The sequence below is a fragment of the Pseudoliparis swirei genome, chromosome 13, assembly GCF_029220125.1.
Source record: "Pseudoliparis swirei isolate HS2019 ecotype Mariana Trench chromosome 13, NWPU_hadal_v1, whole genome shotgun sequence".
Lineage (NCBI taxonomy): Eukaryota > Metazoa > Chordata > Actinopteri > Perciformes > Liparidae > Pseudoliparis > Pseudoliparis swirei.
This window is the reverse complement of record NC_079400.1, coordinates 18,469,604-18,493,156: the sequence shown is the minus strand read 5'-3', so window position 1 is coordinate 18,493,156 and position 23,553 is coordinate 18,469,604. Positions and strand designations below refer to the sequence as shown.

General features: G+C 46.2%; 2 protein-coding genes and 1 long non-coding RNA gene across 3 annotated transcripts; 1 reads left to right on the top strand and 2 right to left on the bottom strand.

Moving 5' to 3' along the window:
* Window positions 1-1,831: 1,831 nt before the first annotated feature.
* LOC130203181 (chromobox protein homolog 7-like) lies at window positions 1,832-14,149 on the top strand. The gene is made up of 6 exons (XM_056429105.1): window positions 1,832-2,132; window positions 4,348-4,391; window positions 4,483-4,548; window positions 11,894-11,960; window positions 12,060-12,414; window positions 13,068-14,149. The coding sequence occupies exons 1-6, from the start codon at window positions 2,064-2,066 to the stop codon at window positions 13,253-13,255; spliced, it is 789 nt and encodes a 262-aa protein (XP_056285080.1). The 5' UTR covers window positions 1,832-2,063; the 3' UTR covers window positions 13,256-14,149.
* Window positions 14,150-18,411: 4,262 nt separating this feature from the next.
* Window positions 18,412-19,533, bottom strand: LOC130203185 (histone acetyltransferase p300-like). The gene is made up of 2 exons (XM_056429109.1): window positions 18,923-19,533; window positions 18,412-18,750 (listed from the first exon to the last, which is right to left on the bottom strand). The coding sequence occupies exons 1-2, from the start codon at window positions 19,091-19,093 to the stop codon at window positions 18,412-18,414; spliced, it is 510 nt and encodes a 169-aa protein (XP_056285084.1). The 5' UTR covers window positions 19,094-19,533.
* Window positions 19,534-20,585: 1,052 nt separating this feature from the next.
* LOC130203186 (uncharacterized) lies at window positions 20,586-21,403 on the bottom strand. The gene is made up of 3 exons (XR_008833457.1): window positions 21,153-21,403; window positions 20,811-21,022; window positions 20,586-20,714 (listed from the first exon to the last, which is right to left on the bottom strand). It is a non-coding gene; the product is annotated as an uncharacterized LOC130203186 (long non-coding RNA).
* Window positions 21,404-23,553: the final 2,150 nt, after the last annotated feature.

Below are 23,553 nucleotides of genomic sequence, written 5' to 3'. Positions count from 1 at the left end.
TGTCCGACATGGTGACCGTGTCTGTGCCAACTTAGCTCCACTCCAGTCACTTGAAAGCCTGCAGGTTGAGGTGGGACTGATGAATGCTTCTTCTTCTCCGGGAGCGACCTTCTTCCTCTCCGTCCTCGGTGAACTTCGGCTCTCAGCCACCTGGTCACTGGTCCTCAACAGCAACTCCAGGCAGGACTCCTCGTCGTGTTGCACCGGGACTCACGTCACCACGACGGTTATTTATGCACTTTACACACCTAGTCTCCACATTAGAGACCCCACTCCTGGCACCAAGATGTGTAGGCAGGTGAAATTCGATATTACACGAGACACAACACTAGATTCAGGGATCTATATTTCTCGACTACTCTTTTAAGGAAGAGAAGTAGGCTATTAAATTAATTTGGAAAGTTCAATTGGTATGAAATGATACAATGATAGTCCAGAACATTGATCGTTGCACTGTGTCTACCTCAAATGCGAACCTCCGGTGTGCGGTATTAACTGGTTTTTGAATTAACTGGTTTTGGTACGCGTGCATGAGGCAGATGTTCCGTAGGAGTGGCCTCGAGTTGCCTCTCAGGACCCGTCTGACTAACTAGGAAATGCACATTTCCATCGCTTAGCCTCTCTGTCACGTTCTTTTTATGTAACGCTAATGTTTTAAAGACTAAACACGGATGACTTTGCTGTAAAATGTGATACCTGTTCGGGAGGCTGTAGTTGAGACGCCGAGGACACGGAGCGAGGACAAAGTAGGTGACTCTGCTGGTGCCTGTTCAATATACGACTAACTTCAATAAATACTTGACAAAATGCTCTTGTTGTCAGTCTGATATTTATGTTATACGTCGTTATCTGACGTCAAGTCGATGTGAGACCAGTTTACTCTTAATACAGTGTGTAATGAAGCATGTAGCCCGTTGTTTACACCCAGCTCGCCCACTGCTGTCAGCTGGGAAACTGTGATCGACTCAGGTTAAGTTGTGATACCACAACAAGACTTTGTGCTGTCTTCACATCTCTTATGTTTTATATTCGAGACTACGGATCAACATATATCCTCGTAACTATACTCTACCCTGTGCAGCACTCACTGTCCAGATTAAACATGACTGTTACCTGTTGTTTTTTTACGATAAGGACACACATAACTACACACAGGAGTGAGCGTGTCTTTTGACACATGACGGGGGAGCAGCTTGCTCCAGCCTTCATTTAGGATTTCGACGGCATTAACGAAACGTTTTCCACCTTCATGACGAACATATCACTTGTTCACTGGCGATACTAAACAAACAAGTGGAAAGTTATAGGCGCTTATACACAAGTACACAAATACAATTGTGAGGTTCTTGCACTTTTTCTTAAGAATATGCTTCTACCACAAATAAAACATAGAAAGCATGAAAAAAATACAATGCATTGTTGAAATAATCAATAAAGCGGTTTCCAAGTGAGCAGATGGTGTCACTCTGAAAAGTAAATTGGGAAGCAGATGTATTTTTCTTCTTCTTCATATCTTCTGAATAATCTCCCAACTCTTTGGATCTATCAGTTAACTCCTGACTGCAATTACTTTTTCATTTTTCATATATTAATTATTGTTACCAATCTAAGGCATGTGTAATAATAACAGGCTATAATAACTCTTCCACGGGTGCCTTTCTGCTTTGATACTTTTACTTCTAGACTTTTAAGTATTTTCAAATCGTAGAACTTTATTTAGTTTAATAATTCATCCATATATCACACTGTAGCCGACCAATGATCAGGGAGCTGGTAGCGAGCGCGGACTCGTCGGAAAAGGGGGCGGGTGCGCGCTCGTGCCGTCGGGTGCGCGCTCGCGCCGTGCAGATGTGTCGCAGATTTTTGTAAAGTCACGGGACACGCTGGAAACAACCGGCTGGAGGAAGTCGCTCCGGACCACCAGGCCGGTAAACTGCACCCAGGTGGACCGGGGAGGAAGAGGACCTATCCGACGCCCCCGCTGTCACGACCCGGTAGTCCCGGTAGCCCCGGTTTACTTTTGACAGCTACGAGCCCGGAGGACCGCGGGAGCGCGCACGGAGATGGAGCTGTCGGCGATGGGGGAGCAAGTGTTTGCTGTGGAGTCCATCGTCAAGAAAAGAGTAAAAAAGGTCACCCCTCCCTTTAATAGATGTATGCGGACCGGGACGTTTAGTGGGCGTCACGTGCTCATTAGTTTTGGGTGCTAATGAAATCTTGCGCAACTAATCTGGTTATCTAACTGCCGGCTGTACACTAAGGGGGCAGCTGGAGGGAGTTCCCACTGCACTGCACGCCGTGCACACGTCACGTGTCGTTTAACACGTTAACATATGAACACTTTCATTCTGGGCCTGTTCCACTTGCTCGTGAGCGCGTTGCCATGTGCTGTTGACAGATGCAGGTGCGCGTGCGCAGAGGGTCCCCTGAAACTTGACTAGTAACTGCTATGAATAAGTTCATGTTGACTTGTTTGAGTTTACTGGGTCGGTCCAAGTACCTGATGATACAAAGGGAACTCTAATGTTGAAGTATATGCTCAAATACAAAGATTAGGGGCATAATATAGTGAGTTTATTCAAATATGTCAAATAGCAGCTATAAGTAAAGTAATTATCACATCTTAAAATATGCAGGCTGCAACTATATAATAGTTTACTATTGATTCTTCTCTTTTGTTTTTCATCTTGCAACACACATACAACACCTTGCTCATTTTAAATATATATATTTTTTAAACCCCAGAGGACCTTCACGTACCCCTAGAGGACCTTCACGTACCCCTAGAGGACCTTCACGTACGCCTAGAGGACCTTCACGTACGCCTAGAGGACCTTCACGTGCCCCCTAGAGGACCTTCACGTACCCCTAGAGGACCTTCACGTACCCCTAGAGGACCTTCACGTACGCCTAGAGGACCTTCACGTGCCCCCTAGAGGACCTTCACGTACCCCTAGAGGACCTTCACGTACGCCTAGAGGACCTTCACGTGCCCTAGAGGACCTTCACGTACCCCTAGAGGACCTTCACGTACCCCCTAGAGGACCTTCACGTGCCCCCGAGAGGACCTTCACTTACCCCTAGAGGACCTTCACGTGCCCCCTAGAGGACCTTCACTTACCCCTAGAGGACCTTCACGTACGCCTAGAGGACCTTCACGTGCCCCCTAGAGGACCTTCACTTACCCCCTAGAGGACCTTCACGTACCCCTAGAGGACCTTTGCGTACCCCCTAGAGGGCCTTCACGTACCCCTAGAGGACCTTCACGTACCCCTAGAGGACCTTCACTTACCCCTAGAGGACCTTCACGTGCCCCCTAGAGGACCTTCACGTGCCCCCTAGAGGACCTTCACTTACCCCTAGAGGACCTTCACTTACCCCCTAGAGGACCTTCGCGTAAACCTAGAGGACCTTCACGTACCCCTAGAGGACCTTCACTTACCCCTAGAGGACCTTCACGTACCCCTAGAGGACCTTCGCGTACCCCTAGAGGGCCTTCACGTACCCCTAGAGGACCTTCACGTACCCCTAGAGGACCTTCACTTAACCCTAGAGGACCTTCGCGTACCCCTAGAGGACCTTCACTTACCCCCTAGAGGACCTTCACGTACCCCTAGAGGACCTTCACTTACCCCCTAGAGGACCTTCACTTTCCTTCTAGAGGACCTTCACTTACCCCTAGAGGCCTTCACATACCCCTAGGACCTTCGCTACCCTAGAGGACCTTCACTTACCCCTAGAGGACCTTCACTTACCCCCTAGAGGACCTTTGCGTACCCCTAGAGGACCTTCACGTACCCCTAGAGGACCTTCACGTACCCCTAGAGGACCTTCACTTACCCCCTAGAGGACCTTCGCGTAAACCTAGAGGACCTTCACGTACCCCTAGAGGACCTTCACGTACCCCTAGAGGACCTTCACTTACCCCCTAGAGGACCTTCGCGTACCCCTAGAGGACCTTCGCGTAAACCTAGAGGACCTTCACGTACCCCTAGAGGACCTTCACGTACCCCCATTTGAGCGCCACTGCTCTCCAGGTCACACTACATTGCTTATGGAAGATATTCAGTCTCACCCGGTACACAGAACTTTGGCGGTAAAAGGTGGAGGTGGGGAAGTAAAATGAAGAAGTGGTGACATCACCCGCTGCGAGTAACTCTGAGAGCTCGGAGGTCGTTATCGGATGACGTCACCGAGGATGACTGACTGCGAGTGTATGACTCGTCTATGGAAAAACATTGGGGGACGTTTGAAATGATCTTTTGAGTCTGGGCTTTGTCTGTGACGTCATTTCTTAAATGCACTTCTTGGGCTCGATGCCACTCACGAAACGCCGTGTCTCCGCAGGGGAACGTGGAGTATCTGTTGAAGTGGAAAGGCTGGCCTCCCAAGTAAGTACGAAATAATAAATGCATCACAAAAGTCGCCAAAAACATGCGCGTCATACTCACGTGACACGGGTTGTGATACGTGTTCTCTCAGGTACAGCACGTGGGAGCCCGAGGATCACATCCTGGACCGGCGCCTGGTGCAGGTCTACGAGGAGAAGTGAGGCTCCACTCGCCCCGTGAAACATGTTTTAATTGAGCTGCTGTGTTGACGTCAATTCAATTCAATTCAGTTTATTTGTATAGCCCAATTTCACAAATTACAAATTTGTCTCGGAGTGCTTTACAATCTGTACACATAGACATCCCTGACCTTTGACCTCACATCGGACCAGGAAAAACTCCCAAACAACCCTTCAGGGGGAAAAAAAGGGAAGAAACCTGGAGGAGAGCAACAGAGGAGGATCCCTCTCCTAGGATGGACAGATGCAATAGATGTAATGTGTACAGAAGGACAGATTTAGAGTTAAAATACATTCAATGAATATGACAGAGTGTATGAATAGTTCATAGTAGGCATATTCCACGATGGAGACCTCCACGATCCATCAGGCAGATGGCGGTGGGGAGGAGGAGTGGGCGGAGTCTCAACAGGACAGTGGCGTAGTCATGAGCAGGAATTCCACGACCCAGACGATCCATCAGGCAGATAGGATCTATGCCGTCTCATAGGGTCCGATGACCCCATGAGGCGTAAAGTCAAAAGGACTTCGGGAGAAAGCAGAGTTAGTAGCGTGTGATTGAGAGATGAAAATTCATCCTTAAGGAGAGAAACAGAGAGGAGATAGGTACTCAGTGCATCCTAAAGCGTCCCCAGGAAGCTGTAAGCCTATAGCAGCAAATCAAGGGGCTGGACCAGGGCAAACCTGGTTCAGCCCTAACTATAAGCTCTGTCAAGAGGAAGGTCTTAAGTCTACTCTTAAGCGAGGTGACTGTGTCTGCCTCCCGGACTGAAATTGGAAGCTGGTTCCATAAAGAGGAGCTTGATAACTAAAGGCTCTGGCTCCCATTCTACTTTTTAAGACTCTAGGAACTACAAGTAGTCCCGCATTTAGTGAGCGTAGCTCTCTAGTGGAGCAATATGGTACGACAAGCTCCTTAAGATATGATGGAGCATCACCAATCAAGGCTTTGTAGGTTAAGAGAAGAATTTTAAAAGTGATTCTTGATTTTACTGGGAGCCAGTGCAGAGCAGCTAGTGCAGGAGTGATGTGATCTCTTTTCTTAGTTTTAGTGAGAACACGAGCTGCAGCATTCTGGATCAACTGGAGGGACCTAAGAGATTTATTAGAGCAGCCTGCTAATAAGGAGTTGCAGTAATCCAGTCTCAATGTACAGCGTGAACCAATTTTCTGCATCTTTTGAGACAAGATGTGCCTGATTTTGAAATATTACGTAGATGAAAGAATGCAGTCCTTGAGATTTGCTTTACGTGGGAGTTAAAGGACAAGTCGATCAAAGATAGCCAAGATTCTTTACAGTGGTGTTGGATGCCAGGGCAATGCCGTCTACAGAATCCACATCACCAGATAATTGATCTCTGAGGTGCTCAGGGCGATTAAAATTACTTGGTTTTGTCTGAGTTTAACATCAAGAAGTTGCAGGTCATCCATGTTTTTATGTCTTTAAGACATGCTTGAATTTTACAGAGTTGGTTGCTCTCCTCTGGTTTTATCGATAAATATAGTTGAGTGTCATCTGCATAACAATGAAAGTTTATGGAGTGTTTCCTGATAATATTGCCCAAAGGAAGCATGTATAAGGTAAATAAAATTGGTCCAAGCACAGAACCTTGTGGAACTCCGTGATTAACGTTGGTGGTTATCGAGGCGTCATCGTTTACAAATACAAACTGAGATCGATCTGATAAATAGGATTTAAACCAAATTAGTGCCGTGCCTGAAATGCCAATCGACTGCTCCAGTCTCTGTAACAGGATGTCATGGTCAATGGTGTCGAATGCAGCACTAAGGTCTAACAAGACCAGGACAGAGAGGTCCTTTATCTGCTGCCATTAAGAGGTCATTTGTAATTTTCACCAGTGCCGTCTCGGTGCTGTGGTGTTTTCTAAATCCTGATTGAAATTTCTCAAATAAACTATTATGATGTAGAAAGTCGCACAACTGATTTGCGACCACTTTCTCAAGGATCTTGGAGAGGAAGGAGGTTAGAGATCGGTCTGTAGTTAGCCAATACCTCTGGATCCAGAGTGGGCTTCTTCAGGAGAGGTTTAATAACAGCCACCTTGAAGGAGTGTGGTACGTGGCCTGTTAGCAGAGACACATTGATAATATCTAATAGAGAGCCGCCAATTAAAGGCAAAGCGTCTTTAAGCAGCCTCGTCGGGATGGGGTCCAAGAGACAGGTAGACATGTTGGAAGGAGAAACCGTTGCAATAATTGGGTCACGGTTGTTAGGAGAAAATCCTCAAATATACACCAGGGCATACAGCGGTTTCCAAGGCCATTCCACTTGAGAACAGATTGGCACTGGTTATGGGCAAGAGATTATTAATCTTGTCCCTAATAGTTAAAATCTTTTCATTAAAGAAGTTCATAAAGTCATTACCACTAAGGTTTATAGGAATGCTCGGCTCCACAGGGCTGTGACTCTCTGTCAGCCTGGCTACAGTGCTGAAGAGAAACCTGGGGTTTTTATTTTTTTCTATTATTGATGAGTAATAGGCTGCTCTGGCATTACGGAGGGCCTTCTTATATGTTTTAAGACTATCTCGCCAAACTAAGCGGGATTCTTCGAGATTAGTTGAACGCCATATGCGTTCAAGCTTTCGTGACGTTTGCTTCAGTTTGCGGGTCTGAGGGTTATACCAGGGAGCAAACCTCCTCTTCCTCACTGTCTTCTTCTTCAGAGGGGCTATCGAGTCCAGTGTCATTCTCAGAGAGCCTATGGCACTGTCAACAAGATGATCAATCTGGGACGGACTAAAGTTAGACCAGGAGTCCTCTGTTATATTGAGACGTGGTATCGAATCAAATACAGAAGGAATCGCTTCTTTAAATTTAGCTACAGCACTATCAGTTAGACATCTAGTGTAAAAACTTTTGACTAACGGAGTACACTCCGGTAGTATAAATTCAAAAGTTATGAGGTTGTGGTCTGACAGAAGAGGATTCTGTGGGGAGACGTTCAAATGCTCAATGTCAACGCCATAAGTAAGAACAAGATCAAGCGTGTGGCCAAAGCTGTGAGTGGGTTTCTGTACTCTCTGACAGAAGCCAATCGAGTCCAACAAGGAGATGAATGCAGCACTAAGGCAATCATTATCAACATCCACATGGATATTAAAATCTCCAACAATAATAACTTTATCGGTTTTAAGAACCAAACTTGATATAAATTCTGAGAATTCAGATATAAACTCTGAATATGGACCTGGTGGCGGTACAGAATCACAAATCGAATTGGCTGTAGTGTTTTCCAGGTTGGATGTGAAAGACTAAGAACAAGGCTTTCAAATGAGGTGTAGTGTAATTTTGGTTGAGGATTAATTAATAGGCTCGATTCAAAGATGGCTGCTACTCCACCTCCTCGACCGGTGCCTCGAGGAATGTGAGTATTAATATGACTTGGAGGAGTCGATTCATTCAGGCAGACATATTCTTCATGGCTCAGCCAGGTTTCAGTTAGGCAACATAAATCAATGTGATTATCTGATATTAAATCATTCAGTAACACAGCTTTAGATGACAGAGATCGAATATTTAGGAGACCACATTTAATAGACCTATTTTGTTGCACTGCTGAAATAATTGTGTTAACTTGTATAAGGTTATTGTGTACGACTCCTCTTCTGCTTACTTTTGATTTATTTAATTGAAGTGGCCGTGGGACAGACACAGTCTCTACTCTAAAGTCAAGGGTGGGTAACTGCTCGAATGGAAGAGCAGAGAAGGGTGTTAAACTACAACTCTGCTCCCGGTTCCTGATCTGAACCCTGGGTTGTCATAGATTAAGTCCGGTGATCAACTTGGTCATATTTGCAGAAATGAGACGCTCCGTCCAACGTGGGATGAATGCCGTCTCTCCTCATCAGATCAGGTTTTCCCCAGAAAGTCTTCCAGTTGTCTCGTAGCCCACATTATTCGCTGGGCACCACCTCGACAGCCAGCGGTTGAAAGCGACATTCGGCTATACAATTCGTCTGTCTGCAAATTTGGGAGAGGGCCAGAGAAAATTACGGTGTCCGACAACGTCTTGGCATAAGCACACCGATTCCACATTAATTTTAGTGAGTTCCGAGCGGGCTCGGCGTCATTACCACCGGCGTGTATTACAATCTGACTGTATCTCCGCTTATCCTTAGCCAGCAGCTTCAAACAAGACTCACGTCGCCCGCTCTGGCCCCGGGAGGCACGACTCTGGTCCGTGGCTTCGCTATTTTCACGTTCCTGACTATAGAGCTCCCGATAACCAGGGTGTGTTCCTCAGCGGGTGTGTCGCTGAGCAGGAAAACTGGTTCAAGCGTGAAGTGGTTGGTGCACAGCGGGCTTCTGTGTAGACTTACGACTCCTGCGAACAGTTACCCAACCATCCGGCTGCACGGTTACCGCCAGGGCACAGCTAACAGCTGACTGTAGCTCGCGCCGACTACGGGAGAGGGCGGGCTAACTAGCATAGCTGTCTGAGCTTCGATAGCGCGGAGCCGTGCATCTAACCCACTTAGACCTGCCTCCAACCTAGCAAATAAACTACACTTGTTGCATGTATCGTTATCATTAAGGGAGGCAGGGGGATAACTATACATGAGACACACTGAGCAAGAGGGAGCGGGAGGGAGAGAAGAAGAAGTCATGCTCGCTGTTGAGCTGGCAACCAAAGCTTACCGGAAGAGTGAGATGATGCGTTCAGGAGCATGCCTTCTCTGCATGTGCTGGTTTGTATTGTAATGGAACCCCAAAACACTGGTGCTCAACAACTCCACAGGACATTATGATTATTATTATTAATATTATTATTATTATCATCTTTTATTTTGGAGGGGCCGTGGAAAGTTAAAACATAAATGTCATCATTTGATGCTCTGGACCAGATGTAGCTATAGAGCTAATTAGAACAACAATAACAAACATAAAACAATAACAAACATAAAACAACAATAAACACAAAACAATAATAAACAGTCAACAATAACAAACATAAAACAACAATAAACACAACAATAATAAACAGTAAACAATAACAAACATAAAACAATAACAAACTAGAATGGGCACTCGGTAGAGCGCATACCTTCGCATATCACAAGATTGGGCATTGAATTATGAACATTTTGGCATTAGTTGCATGCCAATTGGACAAAAATGTATCGTGCTATGGTAAAAAAAGAGTTTGACCTTTCCATGACCTTGACCTTTGACCCGATTGATCCCAAAATCTAATCAAATGGTCCCCGGATAATAACCAATCATCCCACCAAATTTCATGCGATTCAAGAACATTTTGACCTGTTCATGACCTTTGACCTTTGACCCGATCGATCCCAAAATCTAGTCAACTGGTCCCCGGATAATAATCAATCATCCCACCAAATTTCATGCGATTCGGTTCAATACTTTTTGAGTTCTGCGAAAGATTTTGACCTGTTCATGACCTTTGACCCGATCGATCCCAAAATCTAATCAACTGGTCCCCGGATAATAAACAATCATCCCACCAAATTTCATGCGATTCGGTTCAATAATTTTTGAGTTCTGCGAAAGATTTTGACCTTTGACCCGATCGATCCCAAAATCTAATCAACTGGTCCCCGGATAATAAACAATCATCCCACCAAATTTCATGCGATTCGGTTCAATACTTTTTGAGATTTGCGAATAACACGCATACAAACAAATAAATAAATAAATACACGGCGATCAAAACATAACCTTCCGGCATTTTCAATGCGAAGGTAACTAGAATGGGCACTCGGTAGAGCGCATACCTTCGCATATCACAAGATTGGGCATTGAATTATGAACATTTTGGCATTAGTTGCATGCCAATTGGATACAAATTGACCGTGCTATGGTAAAAATAAGATTTTGACCTTGACCTTGACCTTTGACCCGATTGATCCCAAAATCTAATCAAATGGTCCCCGGATAATAACCAATCATCCCGCCAAATTTCATGCGATTCAAGAGGATGCTGACCTTTTCATGACCTTGACCTTTGACCCGATCGATCCCAAAATCTAATCAAATGGTCCCCGGATAATAACCAATCATCCCACCAAATTTCATGCGATTCGGTTTAAAACTTTTTTTGTTATGCGAATAACACGCATACAAATAAATAAATAAATACACGGCGATCAAAACATAACCTTCCGCATTTTCAATGCGAAGGTAACAACAATAACAACATAAACAATAGGAAGTGTTCAGCGGTCTCAGACCATAATAAACATAAAACTAACAACATAAAACAATAACAAACATAAAACACTAACATAAACAACTAGAACGGGCACTCGGTAGAGCGCATACCTTCGCATATCACAAGATTGGGCATTGAATTATGAACATTTTGGCATTAGTTGCATGCCAATTGGACAAAAATGTATCGTGCTATGGTAAAAAAAAGATTTTGACCTTTCCATGACCTTGACCTTTGACCCGATTGATCCCAAAATCTAATCAAATGGTCCCCGGATAATAACCAATCATCCCACCAAATTCCATGTGATTCAAGAAGATTTGACCTGTTCATGACCTTGACCTTTGACCCGATCGATCCCAAAATCTAATCAACTGGTCCCCGGATAATAAACAATCATCCCACCAAATTTCATGCGATTCGGTTCAATACTTTTTGAGTTCTGTGAAAGATTTTGACCTGTTCATGACCTTTGACCTTGACCTTTGACCCGATCGATCCCAAAATCTAATCAACTGGTCCCGGATAATAAACAATCATCCCACCAAATTGCATGCGATTCGGTTCAATACTTTTTGAGTTCTGCGAAAGATTTTGACCTGTTCATGACCTTTGACCTTTGACCCGATCGATCCCAAAATCTAATCAACTGGTCCCCGGATAATAAACAATCATCCCACCAAATTTCATGCGATTCGGTTCAATACTTTTTGAGTTTTGCGAATAACACGCATACAAATAAATAAATAAATAAATACACGGCGATCAAAACATAACCTTCCGGCATTTTCAATGCGAAGGTAACAATAGGAAGTGTTCAGCGGCCTCAGACCATAACAAACATAAAACAATAACATCAACAACAGGAAGTGTTCAGCGGCCTCAGACCATAACAAACATAAAACAATAACATCAACAATAGGAAGTGTTCAGCGGCCTCAGACCATAACAAACATAAAACAATAACATCAACAACAGGAAGTGTTCAGCGGTCTCAGACCATAACAAACATAAAACAATAACAACATCAACAATAGGAAGTGTTCAGCGGTCTCTCCTGATGCTCCTCGTGATTCTCACAGGAGACATTTTGCCTCTTTTTTAACAGTGTGCTGTTTTTTTAGGGAGCAGAGAGAGAGAACTGTGGGGACCAGGAGGAGAGGACCCAAAGCCAAAGGACTCGTTGAGCAGGTAAAGTTTACCCCCCCCCCCCCTCACCTGCTCTCCTCCGTAACCAGTGTGACCTCCTCCTGTTTGAAGATGTCCGTGTGACCTCTCTCTGACCTCTAGGACATCATCCACACCATGGATCTCCGCAGCGCTCACAAGACTCCGGAGCAACCTCCGCCTCGCCTGCGTCTCTCCCTCACGCGCTCCCTGCTCCCCGGGGACGAGGATGAGGAAGAGGATGAGGACGAGGATGAGGAAGAGGACGAGGATCGAGACCCACAATATCGAGAGAGCGAACCCAGGAGGTCGCAGCACATGTGCCTGGACTCCAACCCTCCGAGTCCCACACAGGAGGACTGGGAAGAGGAGGAGGAGGAGGAGGAGGAGGACAATGTAGAAAGTGGAGAGGATGGAGAGGAAGAGGAGGAGGAGGAGAAAGAGGAGACAATAGAGAAGAGCGGAGGCACTTTGAATGGTAAGTGTGTCAGTCGGTCGCCCGGTAGAATCCAATCAGCATCGCGAGCTAGTTTACTCATCTCGTGGTCACCGGGCCGCGGTCACCGGGCCGCGGTCACCGGGCCGTGGTCACCGGGCCGTGGTCACCGGGCCGCGGTCACCGGGCCGTGGTCACTGGACCGTGGTCACCGGGCCGTGGTCACCGGGCCGCGGTCACCGGGCCGTGGTCACCGGGCCGTGGTCACCGGGCCGCGGTCACCGGGCCGTGGTCACTGGACCGTGGTCACCGGGCCGTGGTCACCGGGCCGTGGTCACCGGGCCGCGGTCACCGGGCCGTGGTCACCGGGCATGCAACCGAAACCCTCAAAGCACGGCATGTCCTCCATCCCGAGCGGATTAAAGAGCTCCGGTCGACCCGTTACAGGCTGAGCGGGTGAAGGTTTCAGGCTCGGAGTGAGACATCCTCTTTGCTCGGAGGTGAGATGTAAATCTTTGATAAATGACACGAGACAACAACACATTTGAATGATTCTAAAAGGTGAGCCGTCACCCCACAGTGACGGCGTGGCGTGCAGAATGTGACCCTCCTGTCCTCCGTCAGAGGGCGGGTCGACCGGGTCAGAGTGGGCTCACTGTCCGTCTCTACCTCCTCCGTCTTCCTGTCTCACTCAGGGCAGGACAGGGCGGACGAGCGGAGAAGCGCCGCCATAGGGCCGGACGAGGTCGCCGCGCCGCCGGAGAAGCCGGACGCCGTCTGGAGGCCCGCCCTCACGGGGGTGGCGGTCACGGACGTCACCCTCAACTCCCTCACGGTGACCTTCCGAGAGGCGAGGGTGCCCAAGGGCTTCTTCAGAGACTGAGGCCAGGAGGCGTGACGTCCGGACTGGGTTTTTGGTGGCGTGGAGATGTTGACGGAGGCGCCGCCGCCGTCTGGATTTCCTCTCGCTCTGCTCTTCCCACATCGCCTGCTACTTCCTGTCTGGCCTGCAGTCACCAGGACGTACGCCGAGCTGAGGCTCGGACACGACGGCCAGATGCAGGTCGGCGCTTCCAGAGAGCAGCTGACGTCCTGTTGTGCATCTGTTGGTCATGTGACATCGTAGCTGAGTTCAGTGAGTTGTTGATGTTGGTTATAACAGCTTTATTACACACTACCCGTCAACACTTTTAGAACACCTCAATTCTCCCAGTTTTTTATTGAGATGTGAGCAGTTTAAGTAAAAAGTTTAGGTAACCAAAAACTGAAAAATAATGTACATTTGAGAGTTCTACAAAAAGGCCTTTTTCTGGTAACAAGTAATGAGTTAATAACCTGCAGCTGTTCTGCAAGTTCAGGAAGTAAATTGAACTTTGAAAGTTGATGCTAACAATTCCGACAGGTGTCTCAACTTGTGTTGATTACCGTCTGTATCAAAGCCGTGTGGTAACAGACTGTTACTACACCCTCTGAAGCTCTATGTGGACAGTGTTGTGCTACAGGAAGTTGTATATTGCTCTTATAATGGAAAGAAAAAGGCAATTAACAAAGGAATATTTATGTATATTTATTTCTCCTTTAAAGATACCTGTGTGGCCTGAATGTATATTTATTCATCCTTTAAAGATACCTGTGTGGCCTGAATGTATATTTATTCATCCTTTAAAGATACCTGTGTGGCCTGAATGTATATTTATTCATTATTTTTGGACCTGTATAGAATATATTTCTATGGTAATACTAAAATAAATGTTGCTCATATTTAATGTTATTTTAATCACGTGTTCGGCTGCTTATTCTTGTTCAGAATGAATTTGGATGTGTCAAAATTGTGTAATATAATATATTTCTTAGATATTAGGGGACGCTGTGATGCTGTGAACTAATTCTTCAAAAGTATTGAAAGGGCAAACACAGGTGTGATTAATTACACGAATTGGAGTCCCGGTATGTGACCTCATGACTCACTAATGGGGTCGTAATTCATTTGAATAATTATCCTGCTATGATGCTTTTTTTTATACAGAAACTGAAATATAGCAAAGCTCAAAATGTGTTATATATATTTATATTCATATATATTTATATATATATTAATTTATTCGCCCGCAGAAAATATCTCACTGAAAAGGGAAAAACAAAAAGCAACAGTTAAGTATTTTTCCAATGGTACAAACATACTTTATTGTACAATTAATTTATTGGCAAAAAAACAAAACAATCAGACCACCAAAATAACTTAAAAAAGAAACTAATGAAAATGGAGCAATAGTTATTTTTTGCCTTCTCTCAGCAAGCACCAAAAACTGTTAAAGAGGAACGAAAGAAAAGTGGTCAAAGATTCCATTTGAATACTCAACAAATATTTAAATAGTCTTATTTCCAGTCTCTCTCTTGAGAAGAAATGATTCAAACAAAACTATTTGTTCAGTTGCCATCAGTTTGTACAGTGATTCATAAGTTTACAACTATATTCATGGACATGAAACACTTCTGAAAAAAGGGATGGTATAATATACTCCACGCCCCCCCTCCCCTCCCCCAGCAAACTGAATGACCGTCTGCAGTGTCTTTTTGCATCACCATAACATCTTTAATACAAAACCAAACATGTTTTTTAAAATCTAATAATTCCTGTAGCTTCAAGTTTTATTTCCAAAAAAATAAAATTAAATAATATATCTACAGTATATATAAAAAAAGACAGTTTTTCCTTCTTCTTATAAAATAAGTCTCAAGATATATTGCCACCTGGTTCCCCCCCCCCCCCCCCCAAATACCCACCAAGCCCAACCTTGAGAAAAATAGTGAGCGTGAGAATATTGTGTCTTCAGTCCTCCATTAAAAAGCTAAATGACCAAATTTAAACCTCTAAAATCGAGCCGTCCGGGCCCTGAACATCGTGCAGGTTCACGTCCGAGTTTTGAGATTGTTCAGGTGTGTGACGTGTTGCATTGAACCCCCCCCCCCCCAAACCTTGTCAAAAATACACAGGAAAAGGCGCATTGGTGCTTGTGACCGACACTACCTTTAAGAAAAGAATCTCAATACTGTACAGTAGCTCAGAAGTACTTTTGTAGTTTTTTTTCTTTTCTTATTTTTTATACAGATACAGCAAATATCCAATCAAACAAGAGATGGGGGGGGGGGGGCAAGCAGCAGAAAATAATGTATCTGCTCATAAAGGTTTTAAAGTATGTACAGTTTTTTTTTTATATTTTACTTTCATTACAAAAAAAACAGTATCCAAGTCCACCATGTTCTTACTTTGTACAGTACTAACATTGAATTAAATCTTGTGGTTGAGGCGTGAGGATGAGGAGCAGAAGCAGAAGAGAAAAGTACTCAAGGGGAAACCGTTGGGGGGGGGGTCCCCTTAAACCTCTGCAGCCCAAAATACACAACTTTAAAATCCACCTCTTCTCAATGTCACAGTTAATAAACAAAGGTTGTAATATATGTACACGCAACCTTTTAATATCGGCCAGCTTTAAGGAGGAGGAGGAGGAGGGGGGCACAATGAGCCTCTAACAGCGAGGCGATTGGATGTCAACAGTTTGTCCGTGGGGGGGGGGGGGGTAAGGAAGGCGAGCACATTCATAGGACATGGAGGGTGGAGAGGCGGCCCGTGGGTGAAAGGATTTGTTCTGCGGTTCTGGACTTCTTTCTTTGTGTTGTTTTTTTGCAGTGTTTTTGTAAAAATCCGACTAAACCCGTCAGTGTCCTGTCGTCCCCCCCCAAAAACACTGGTGAGGTTTAATAACAACCTATAAACCCGGTCCAAAAAAGAATTATCAAACTGCATTTAACGCACCCGCCCACCCCACCTATCATATAAAATAAATTCTATATATATTTATATGAATTGTTGCAGTCGCTGTAAAATGTACATTAGCTGTGAAAAGTGTTCCTGCAACAGAAGATATGTTGACGCTCGTATGAGGATCAGAGGAAAGAAAAACACAGGAAATACAAATAAATTCCGAAATAAAATATCCTTACTCTCTGCATTATAGATACAATTATGACGTGACGGCATTTTGAGGCGAAACAAAAACATTAAAAAAGTACATCGTGTCAACTTTTTAATTTTTAGCCACATTTAAAATCTTAAAAATATTCATAAAAAGGCAAAAAATTATCAGTCCCCAAAAATATTGTGTCATAGACCAAGGAAGAAATATCTTCAACCTGAAACACTGCCCTTCCACCTTTTTTGTACACAATTGGCAAAAATATATAGATATATATTAACAGCAATAACTTACCATTGTTTTTAATTTATTCATTTATTGACTTCTAAGATTTATGTTGCATCTCCCATAGGAAGGAAGCTTCAGTTCATATTTATACATCACAAAATATTTAAATAAAAATAAAAACTTCTAAAAGCCCCCCCAAAAAAAGCAGTTAGTCCCGCCTCGCTCTCGTTTCATTGGCAGTTTGTCGTTTGGGGGAAAACGGGTCAGAGCGTCGAGACAGAGAGACGGAGTCAAGGCTACATGTGGTCCAGACTGTTGTGGTTAATGTTCGTTCCAAGCTCCTGGTTGTTGTTGTTGTTGTTGTTGTTGTTCCCACCCAACATGTCCGACTGTGCCCCCTGCCCACCGTGCATCCCCGCCAACCCGATCAGCTGGGACATGATGGAGTTCTGGTCCGAGCTGAACTGACCGGCGTCTCCAGAACCGCCCGGCTGCTGCTGCTGCGGAGGCAGCGCCATACTCGGGGGGTGTTGACCGAGGTGACCCGGGTGGGCCGGGTGGGGCGAGCCAGTCTGGGTCTGCGGCGAGATCCGGTGCGGCGAGGGCTGCGGCTGCGAGGGCTGCATGCGCGGCGACGGGCTGGAGTGCGGCGGCTGCGACTGCGGCCGCGGCGACGGCTGCGGCGACCGGACCTGGCTGCTGAGCGACCCGGCTGGACCGAGTCCTCCTTGGCCCTGGAGGTGGGGGTGGGGGGACTGCACCATCTGCTGCTGGGGGCTCATGGGGCTGCTGTGCTGGGCCGGAGAGCCCCCACCCAGATGCTGCTGCTGCAGCCGCTGATGGAGCGCTGCAGCCCCCGGCGACATGGAGTTGGAGTAGCCTTGCTGCTGGACCAGCGGCCCCGGCCCACCCTGGGGTCCTCCCTGCTGCTGCTGGGGACCCCCCCCTCCACCTCCACCCCCAGGTTGGGGTTGAGAAGAGGGGGCGATGCCTGGCTGGCCCGGCTGGATGAAACCTTGCTGCTGCTGCTGGAGGCCTTGAGGTGGCTGGAACGGCCCGTGGTTTCCCATATGTTGTTGTTGTTGTTGTTGTTGTCATTGCTGTTGCTGCTGCAGGTGTCTTCTCATGAACAGCTCTCTGAACTGCGGAGTCATATTGGAAAGGTTGCCTTGTTGTCCTGCTTGCAATGCTCCCTGTTGCTGTTGTTGCTGCTGCAATGCAGCCATTTGCTGTTGTTGTAGATTGCCAGGCAACATCGGCCGTTGTTGTTGTTGTTGTTGCTGTTGAAGCTGAACCATGGTGGGCATGTTGCCCCCCCCTGCCCCCCCCTGAGCCATGCTCATCCCCGGCTGGCTCACATTAACCTGCTGCTGCCCGTCCATGGCCGCCAGTTGGTTCGGCCCGGGCCCGCCGACACCGGGCAGCACGCCGGCGGCCCCTTGGAACCTCACGCCTCCGGGGCCCCCCTGGGGCGGCCCCCCCCCTGCTCCTCCCCCCGGGCCGCCCTGACCCCCTTGATACCTGGCTGCTCTCTGTCTGATGAAGGCGGCCATGAGGGTCGGGTTGGACCGGAGGATGTTGAGGACCTGCTGCTGCTGGAGCGGCGAGCTCGGGGAGCGCAGCGTCCTCAGGAGGTCCTGCAGCGCCGCCTGGGGGAGACTTCCTGACGCGGCCGCTATGGAGTTCGGGGCCCCCGCCGCCGCCCCGCCCGCCACACCCATCATTTAAGTTTTTTCCATGACTTTTCCAGGCCTGGAAATGACCATTTTAAAATTCCATGACTTTTCCAGGTTTTCCATGACCGTACGAACCCTGCATTATATTAACATAATAAGTCTTAATGAAACATGTATCCGCGTCCCCCCGACTCACCTCGCAGACGGTACAGTGGAAACGAGTCTCCACGTGGTGCTTGCACTCGTTGCAGGTGTAGACGAAGCGGTCCTGGCTTTGGTTGTGCAGCTCCACCAGCATGCACATGGAGCTCCACCAGCATGCACATGGAGCTCCACATGGACCTCCGCAGGGAGCTGAACTCCAGGTGCTTGTCCCGGGCGAGCGTCAGGAAGGCGTCGCGGCCGTCCATGAGGTCGCACGCCATCAGGGGATCCGGGTCCGAGATGGGGGGCAACGCGTTCGCCATGGGCGCCGCGATCAGCCGGATCACGAAGAACACCTGGGACAGGAAACGGAGGCGTGAGCGGGGACGGGTGAAATGAGCTCTTCTAAAACCAAATTCCAAGTCAATAATGGAGCTTTTTCTTCTTCTTCCAGTCTACGCATTCCTCTGCTCCTGTAAATTCCTTAAGAGTGACAAGATGCACACATTTAATAAGTATAAGTCATACCTCTTTGTGTTTTTCCATAGTGGCATAGAGTTTCTGCGAAAGGTCATTGGACACATTGGGCATCCCCGGCTTCTTATTGGCTCGGCTCAGGCTGCTCTTGTTCTTACTCGTCTTCTTGTTGTTCTTCTTCTTTGCATTTTTACTGTCGCCTTTTGTGTCCTGGGGCCTCATTTATAAAGGGATTTACGCAAGAAAAAATGGCGTACGCCGTTTACGCAAGGTTTGCGATTTATAAAATACTAACTTGACTGGAAAAGGTGCGGTCCTCCACGCAAACTCGAACCCATGCGTACGCACTAAGCACAACAACAGGAGAGACGAGAAACTGCGACACCGTTGGCAGAAGGAAGAATGGAGAGAAATATGTGGAAATAATACCATCAATATGTTACTCATTTATCATATGAAGGACTACTTTTCAAACATTGATTAAAGCCAATCTTAAAATGATTAAACAAACTTCTGTTGCGACTCCTCAGTGCACACAGACACATAACTTGGAGAAATAAATAAATACGGATATGTTATTTAAAACCACCTCGAATATGTTGTGTTAATGTTATGAAATGTATTCTCATAAATGATGCGGTAAGCAGGAGGACAGAATTACGTCTATACTGATATATCATCTGCGTCTGGTGACGGGCACACCTCGGTGTGCAACTATATACGTTCTGTGATTAAAAAGCTTCATGGTCTAAAATCAATTATCGATAATAACTTCTAACAGTAGCAGGCTAAAACAAGGGTTAACACAGATTCAGCTTTAGGTGCCTTACATATAGAGTGAAAAGGAAGCCATATAACTATTAATATTCCTTATGATTAGGACGAATCTCCGTCTTATTATGGCTAGCAAATGGACCAGTCAATAAAAGCAGGGTCATTTCACCACCTGTACCTTATCATATACAATCAGGTGGCCGGGTGTGTATATAAAGACGTGCCACAATGCGTAATGACGCACAATGGCTGATTGGCACTATTAGAGGACTTGGCAAATGGAAGAGTGCGGAGGGTGCGTAATTTCAGAGACCGGCAAGATTTGCTGGCCAATGATGATGAGTGGCTCATGAGCCGGTTCCGACTTCCAAGAGCCGTTTTACTAGAGCTGTGTGCTGTGTTGGGTCCGGAGTTAGAGCGGAGCACCCGAAGGAACCGAGCCGTGCCGGTTCCAATCCAAGTATTGACAACACTTGGATTTCTGGCAACCGGCACGTTTCAGAGGGAAATGGCTGATAGGTCGGGGATATCCCAGCCCACCCTCAGCCGTATTATGCCAGATGTGTTGGGAGGTATAATTGCGTTGTCGCCTTTATACATAAAGTTTCCTTACACGGTGGATGAGCAGGCAAATAAAAAAATGCAATTTGCAGCAATGTCCGGTTTCACAAATGTAATCGGTGCCATTGACTGCACTCACATTGCTGTAAGGGCACCCAGTATCAATGAAAGTGCATTCGTTAATCGAAAGCACTTTCATTCGATTAATGTCCAAATTATATGTGATGCTAACATGCTGTTCACCAATGTGGTTGCTCGGTGGCCTGGGTCAACGCACGACTCCTTCATTTGGCGAAACAGCAGTGTTGGCCGCCGACTTGAGGCTGGAGCTGTGCGTGAAGTTGTGTGATATCTGCTGGTATGTAAATAAAACAATATGTGTATTTCGAAAAACAAATCATAACTTTATTAAGAAAAAAGAATTAACAAGATGCTGGTTCCACCAGGGTAGGAGGACCTCGCGAGGAACCTCGTGCCTCGAGCCCCGCTGCCTCCACGGGCACGGCACCTCCTGCCTCCACGGGCACGGCACCTCGTGCCTCCACGGGCACGGCACCTCCTGCCTCCACGGGCACGGCACCTCCTGCCTCCACGGGCACGGCACCTCGTGCCTCGAGCCCCGCTGCCTCCACGGGCACGGCACCTCCTGCCTCCACGGGCACGGCACCTCGTGCCTCGAGCCCCGCTGCCTCCACGGGCACGGCACCTCCTGCCTCCACGGGCACGGCACCTCGTGCCTCGAGCCCCGGGCCCGGCGTCTCCACAGCACCTCCTGCGCAGCCCTCCAGCAGCGGCCGTGTCCTCACAGATGCAGTCCTGCAGAATCAGAGGGACACACTTGCTGCAGTACACGAGGTTGCAAGAGAGCTGGGACAAATTCGTCATGTGTTGGGAGAAATATGCACTTGTTTAAAAGATATAGCCAATAAATAAGTTGTTTCAATACCTTGTTGTGTGTGTAAGTTACGCATCACATCCAGACGCTGTTGAACTCCACCTGGGTGTGGGTGTGGATGTGCATGGGGAAGGGGGTCTGGCTCGTGGCCGGTACATGCAGCCTCAGGGGGTAACGGCACATTTTTAAGGAGTGCCAAATTGTGCAGCACAGCACACGGCCTCACAATTTGGCACACCTTCAAATCAAATCAAATTTTATTTATATAGCACATTTAAAATAGATTTTCGGTCGAACCAAAGTGCTGCATATGCCTTGTCCGGTTTATAGCAAAGCTTTCCTCCTGTGGCATCGAGGCAGCGCCACCTGCCCTTTAGCAGGCCTATTGAGCGCTCTACCACAGCTCGTGCCTGGCTGTGGCGAGTGTTGTAATTTCGCTCCTCTGCGCTCTGCGGGTTGTTGAACGGGGTGAGCAGCCACCGCTTGAGGGGATATCCACTGTCACCTGTAGTGTTGATACATAGGTTATATAACGCAGCATATATACATTATTAATTATTTAGGAGTTTTAAAATCTTACCCAAAAGATACCCAGAGACACACACATCTTGGTATTGAACACTTCTCCCCTCTCTTTCAGTGTGTTTTTAAACCAGTTGATGAAATGAGACCTGTGGTGCCTCACGTCGCCCCTCATGAGCCCCCCTAAGAACCACCAGGAGGAGAACGACACCAATCCTCCTTGTGGACCGCCATCACCCAACTCAGCCCCCCCCCAACTCAGCCCCCCCCCCAACTCAGCCCCTCCCGGCTCAGCCCCCCCCCAACTCAGCCCCCCCCCCAGCTCAGGCCCTCCCCAACCTACTGACTACATTGACTCTATTTCCAGTAGTTTGTGAGCACAATATCAAAAATAAATAGTATGAACACAAAGGTGAAAGCAAACTGAAGAACTAACTTAGAAAAGAGTCAATAAATAAATCACTTTACAATTAAACAAAAGGTATGTTTATGACATTAATAAATATACATATATATATTAACTATACATATATACAATATATAATATATTTTGTATATATATATAATAAATATACATATAATATATATTGTATATATATGTATAAATATATTATATGTAAACATATATATAATATATATCAGGGCTCCAGACTGCGACCAAATGGTCGCATTTTGCGCCTAAAATTAGACACAGTGCGAGTAAATTTTTCATCAACTCGCGCATGCGCGACCAGTAAATTAGCAGATTTCTTTTTTTTGTTATTAAATATTTTTGTTGCTGACAAACTTGTTCTACACTTCAGCCCACTATAGTTAGCGGTAATGCCTGAATGACTGGTTTGCTAACCGACATTAACTCCAGAAGAAGAAGAAAGGAGACGAAAACCGAAGCAGAAGGCTGGCCTGTGTGTGTGTGGGGGGGCTAATGTGTGAAAAGAGGCGCACCGCAGCGGAGACACAACGAGGGCGAGGGCCGCAGAGTGAGAGGTCCACGAGGGGATCCTCACCACCGAGCGGCGTCCCCCGAGTTGAATCTCTGGGTCGACTCAGCCGACTCTCACATGTCTGCCCCTATAGACTGATGTTCACGGTAAACACATTCGATCGGGAGCGCGCGAGGATTTTGATAAAGTTAGCGGAAGGATTTAAGTGACAACATCCTGTTTTGCAAAGTTAGCGGAAAGAACCACGTGAAACAACATCCGTTTATCAAAATAAAATGTCGACAAATCATACACGAACATATAAAAGTAAACAATGAACTGATGTTGTATCTTTATAAATCGTTTCTGAGATTTAGCTTAAATTATGCTAACATTCAAACATTTTTACTGGACCAAGGAAGAGTTTATAAAAATTAGTCAGTCTTTTGTATGTTAAGAAAAGTCCTGTATATAGATTTCCCCAAGAGTTCCAGGAAATGAATGATGCAGATGTGTTCCATACACATCTCAAATCTACAATAGCAATCAAACAATTTTAATGTATCAATTAGGATATTTTTCAAAGTAAAAGTCCTAAATGTTTAAAGAAGTCGGTAATTTCTTTCATGTTTGAGTTGCTTTATATATGTATTTCCTCATAGTCCTCATAGCAATAATGCTACACAATAAATAGAATGCTTCAATCAACACCGTGATCGGTATTATCGGATCGGCAGATACTGATTTCAGTGATCGGTGATCGGTATTATCGGTGATCGGCAGATACTGATTTCAGTGATCGTGATCGGCACCAAAAACCTGATCGGTGCATCTCTAGAAACCAACAAATGTTTTGATTGGCCACATCGAAGTGCAACATGCACATGCTCAAGGTATGTTTTCTCTTAAAATATGTTTAAACTCAATACAGTAACTTCTGAAGAGTTCTCTGTTGTGAATGTTTTGCAGTTCATGAAGGCAAACAGGCATAAGATTGTATATTGTCA

Coding starts and splice junctions, on each gene's coding strand:
- LOC130203181 (XM_056429105.1), top strand. CDS start 2,064: ATGGAGCTGTCGGCGATGGGGGAGCAAGTGTTTGCTGTGGAGTCCATC. Junction 2,133..4,347: donor TCAAGAAAAGAGTAAAAAAG/GTCACCCCTCCC, acceptor GTGTCTCCGCAG/GGGAACGTGGAGTATCTGTT. Junction 11,961..12,059: donor CCAAAGGACTCGTTGAGCAG/GTAAAGTTTACC, acceptor TCTGACCTCTAG/GACATCATCCACACCATGGA.
- LOC130203185 (XM_056429109.1), bottom strand. CDS start 19,093: ATGAGGCCCCAGGACACAAAAGGCGACAGTAAAAATGCAAAGAAGAAG. Junction 18,751..18,922: donor CTATGGAAAAACACAAAGAG/GTATGACTTATA, acceptor TTCCTGTCCCAG/GTGTTCTTCGTGATCCGGCT.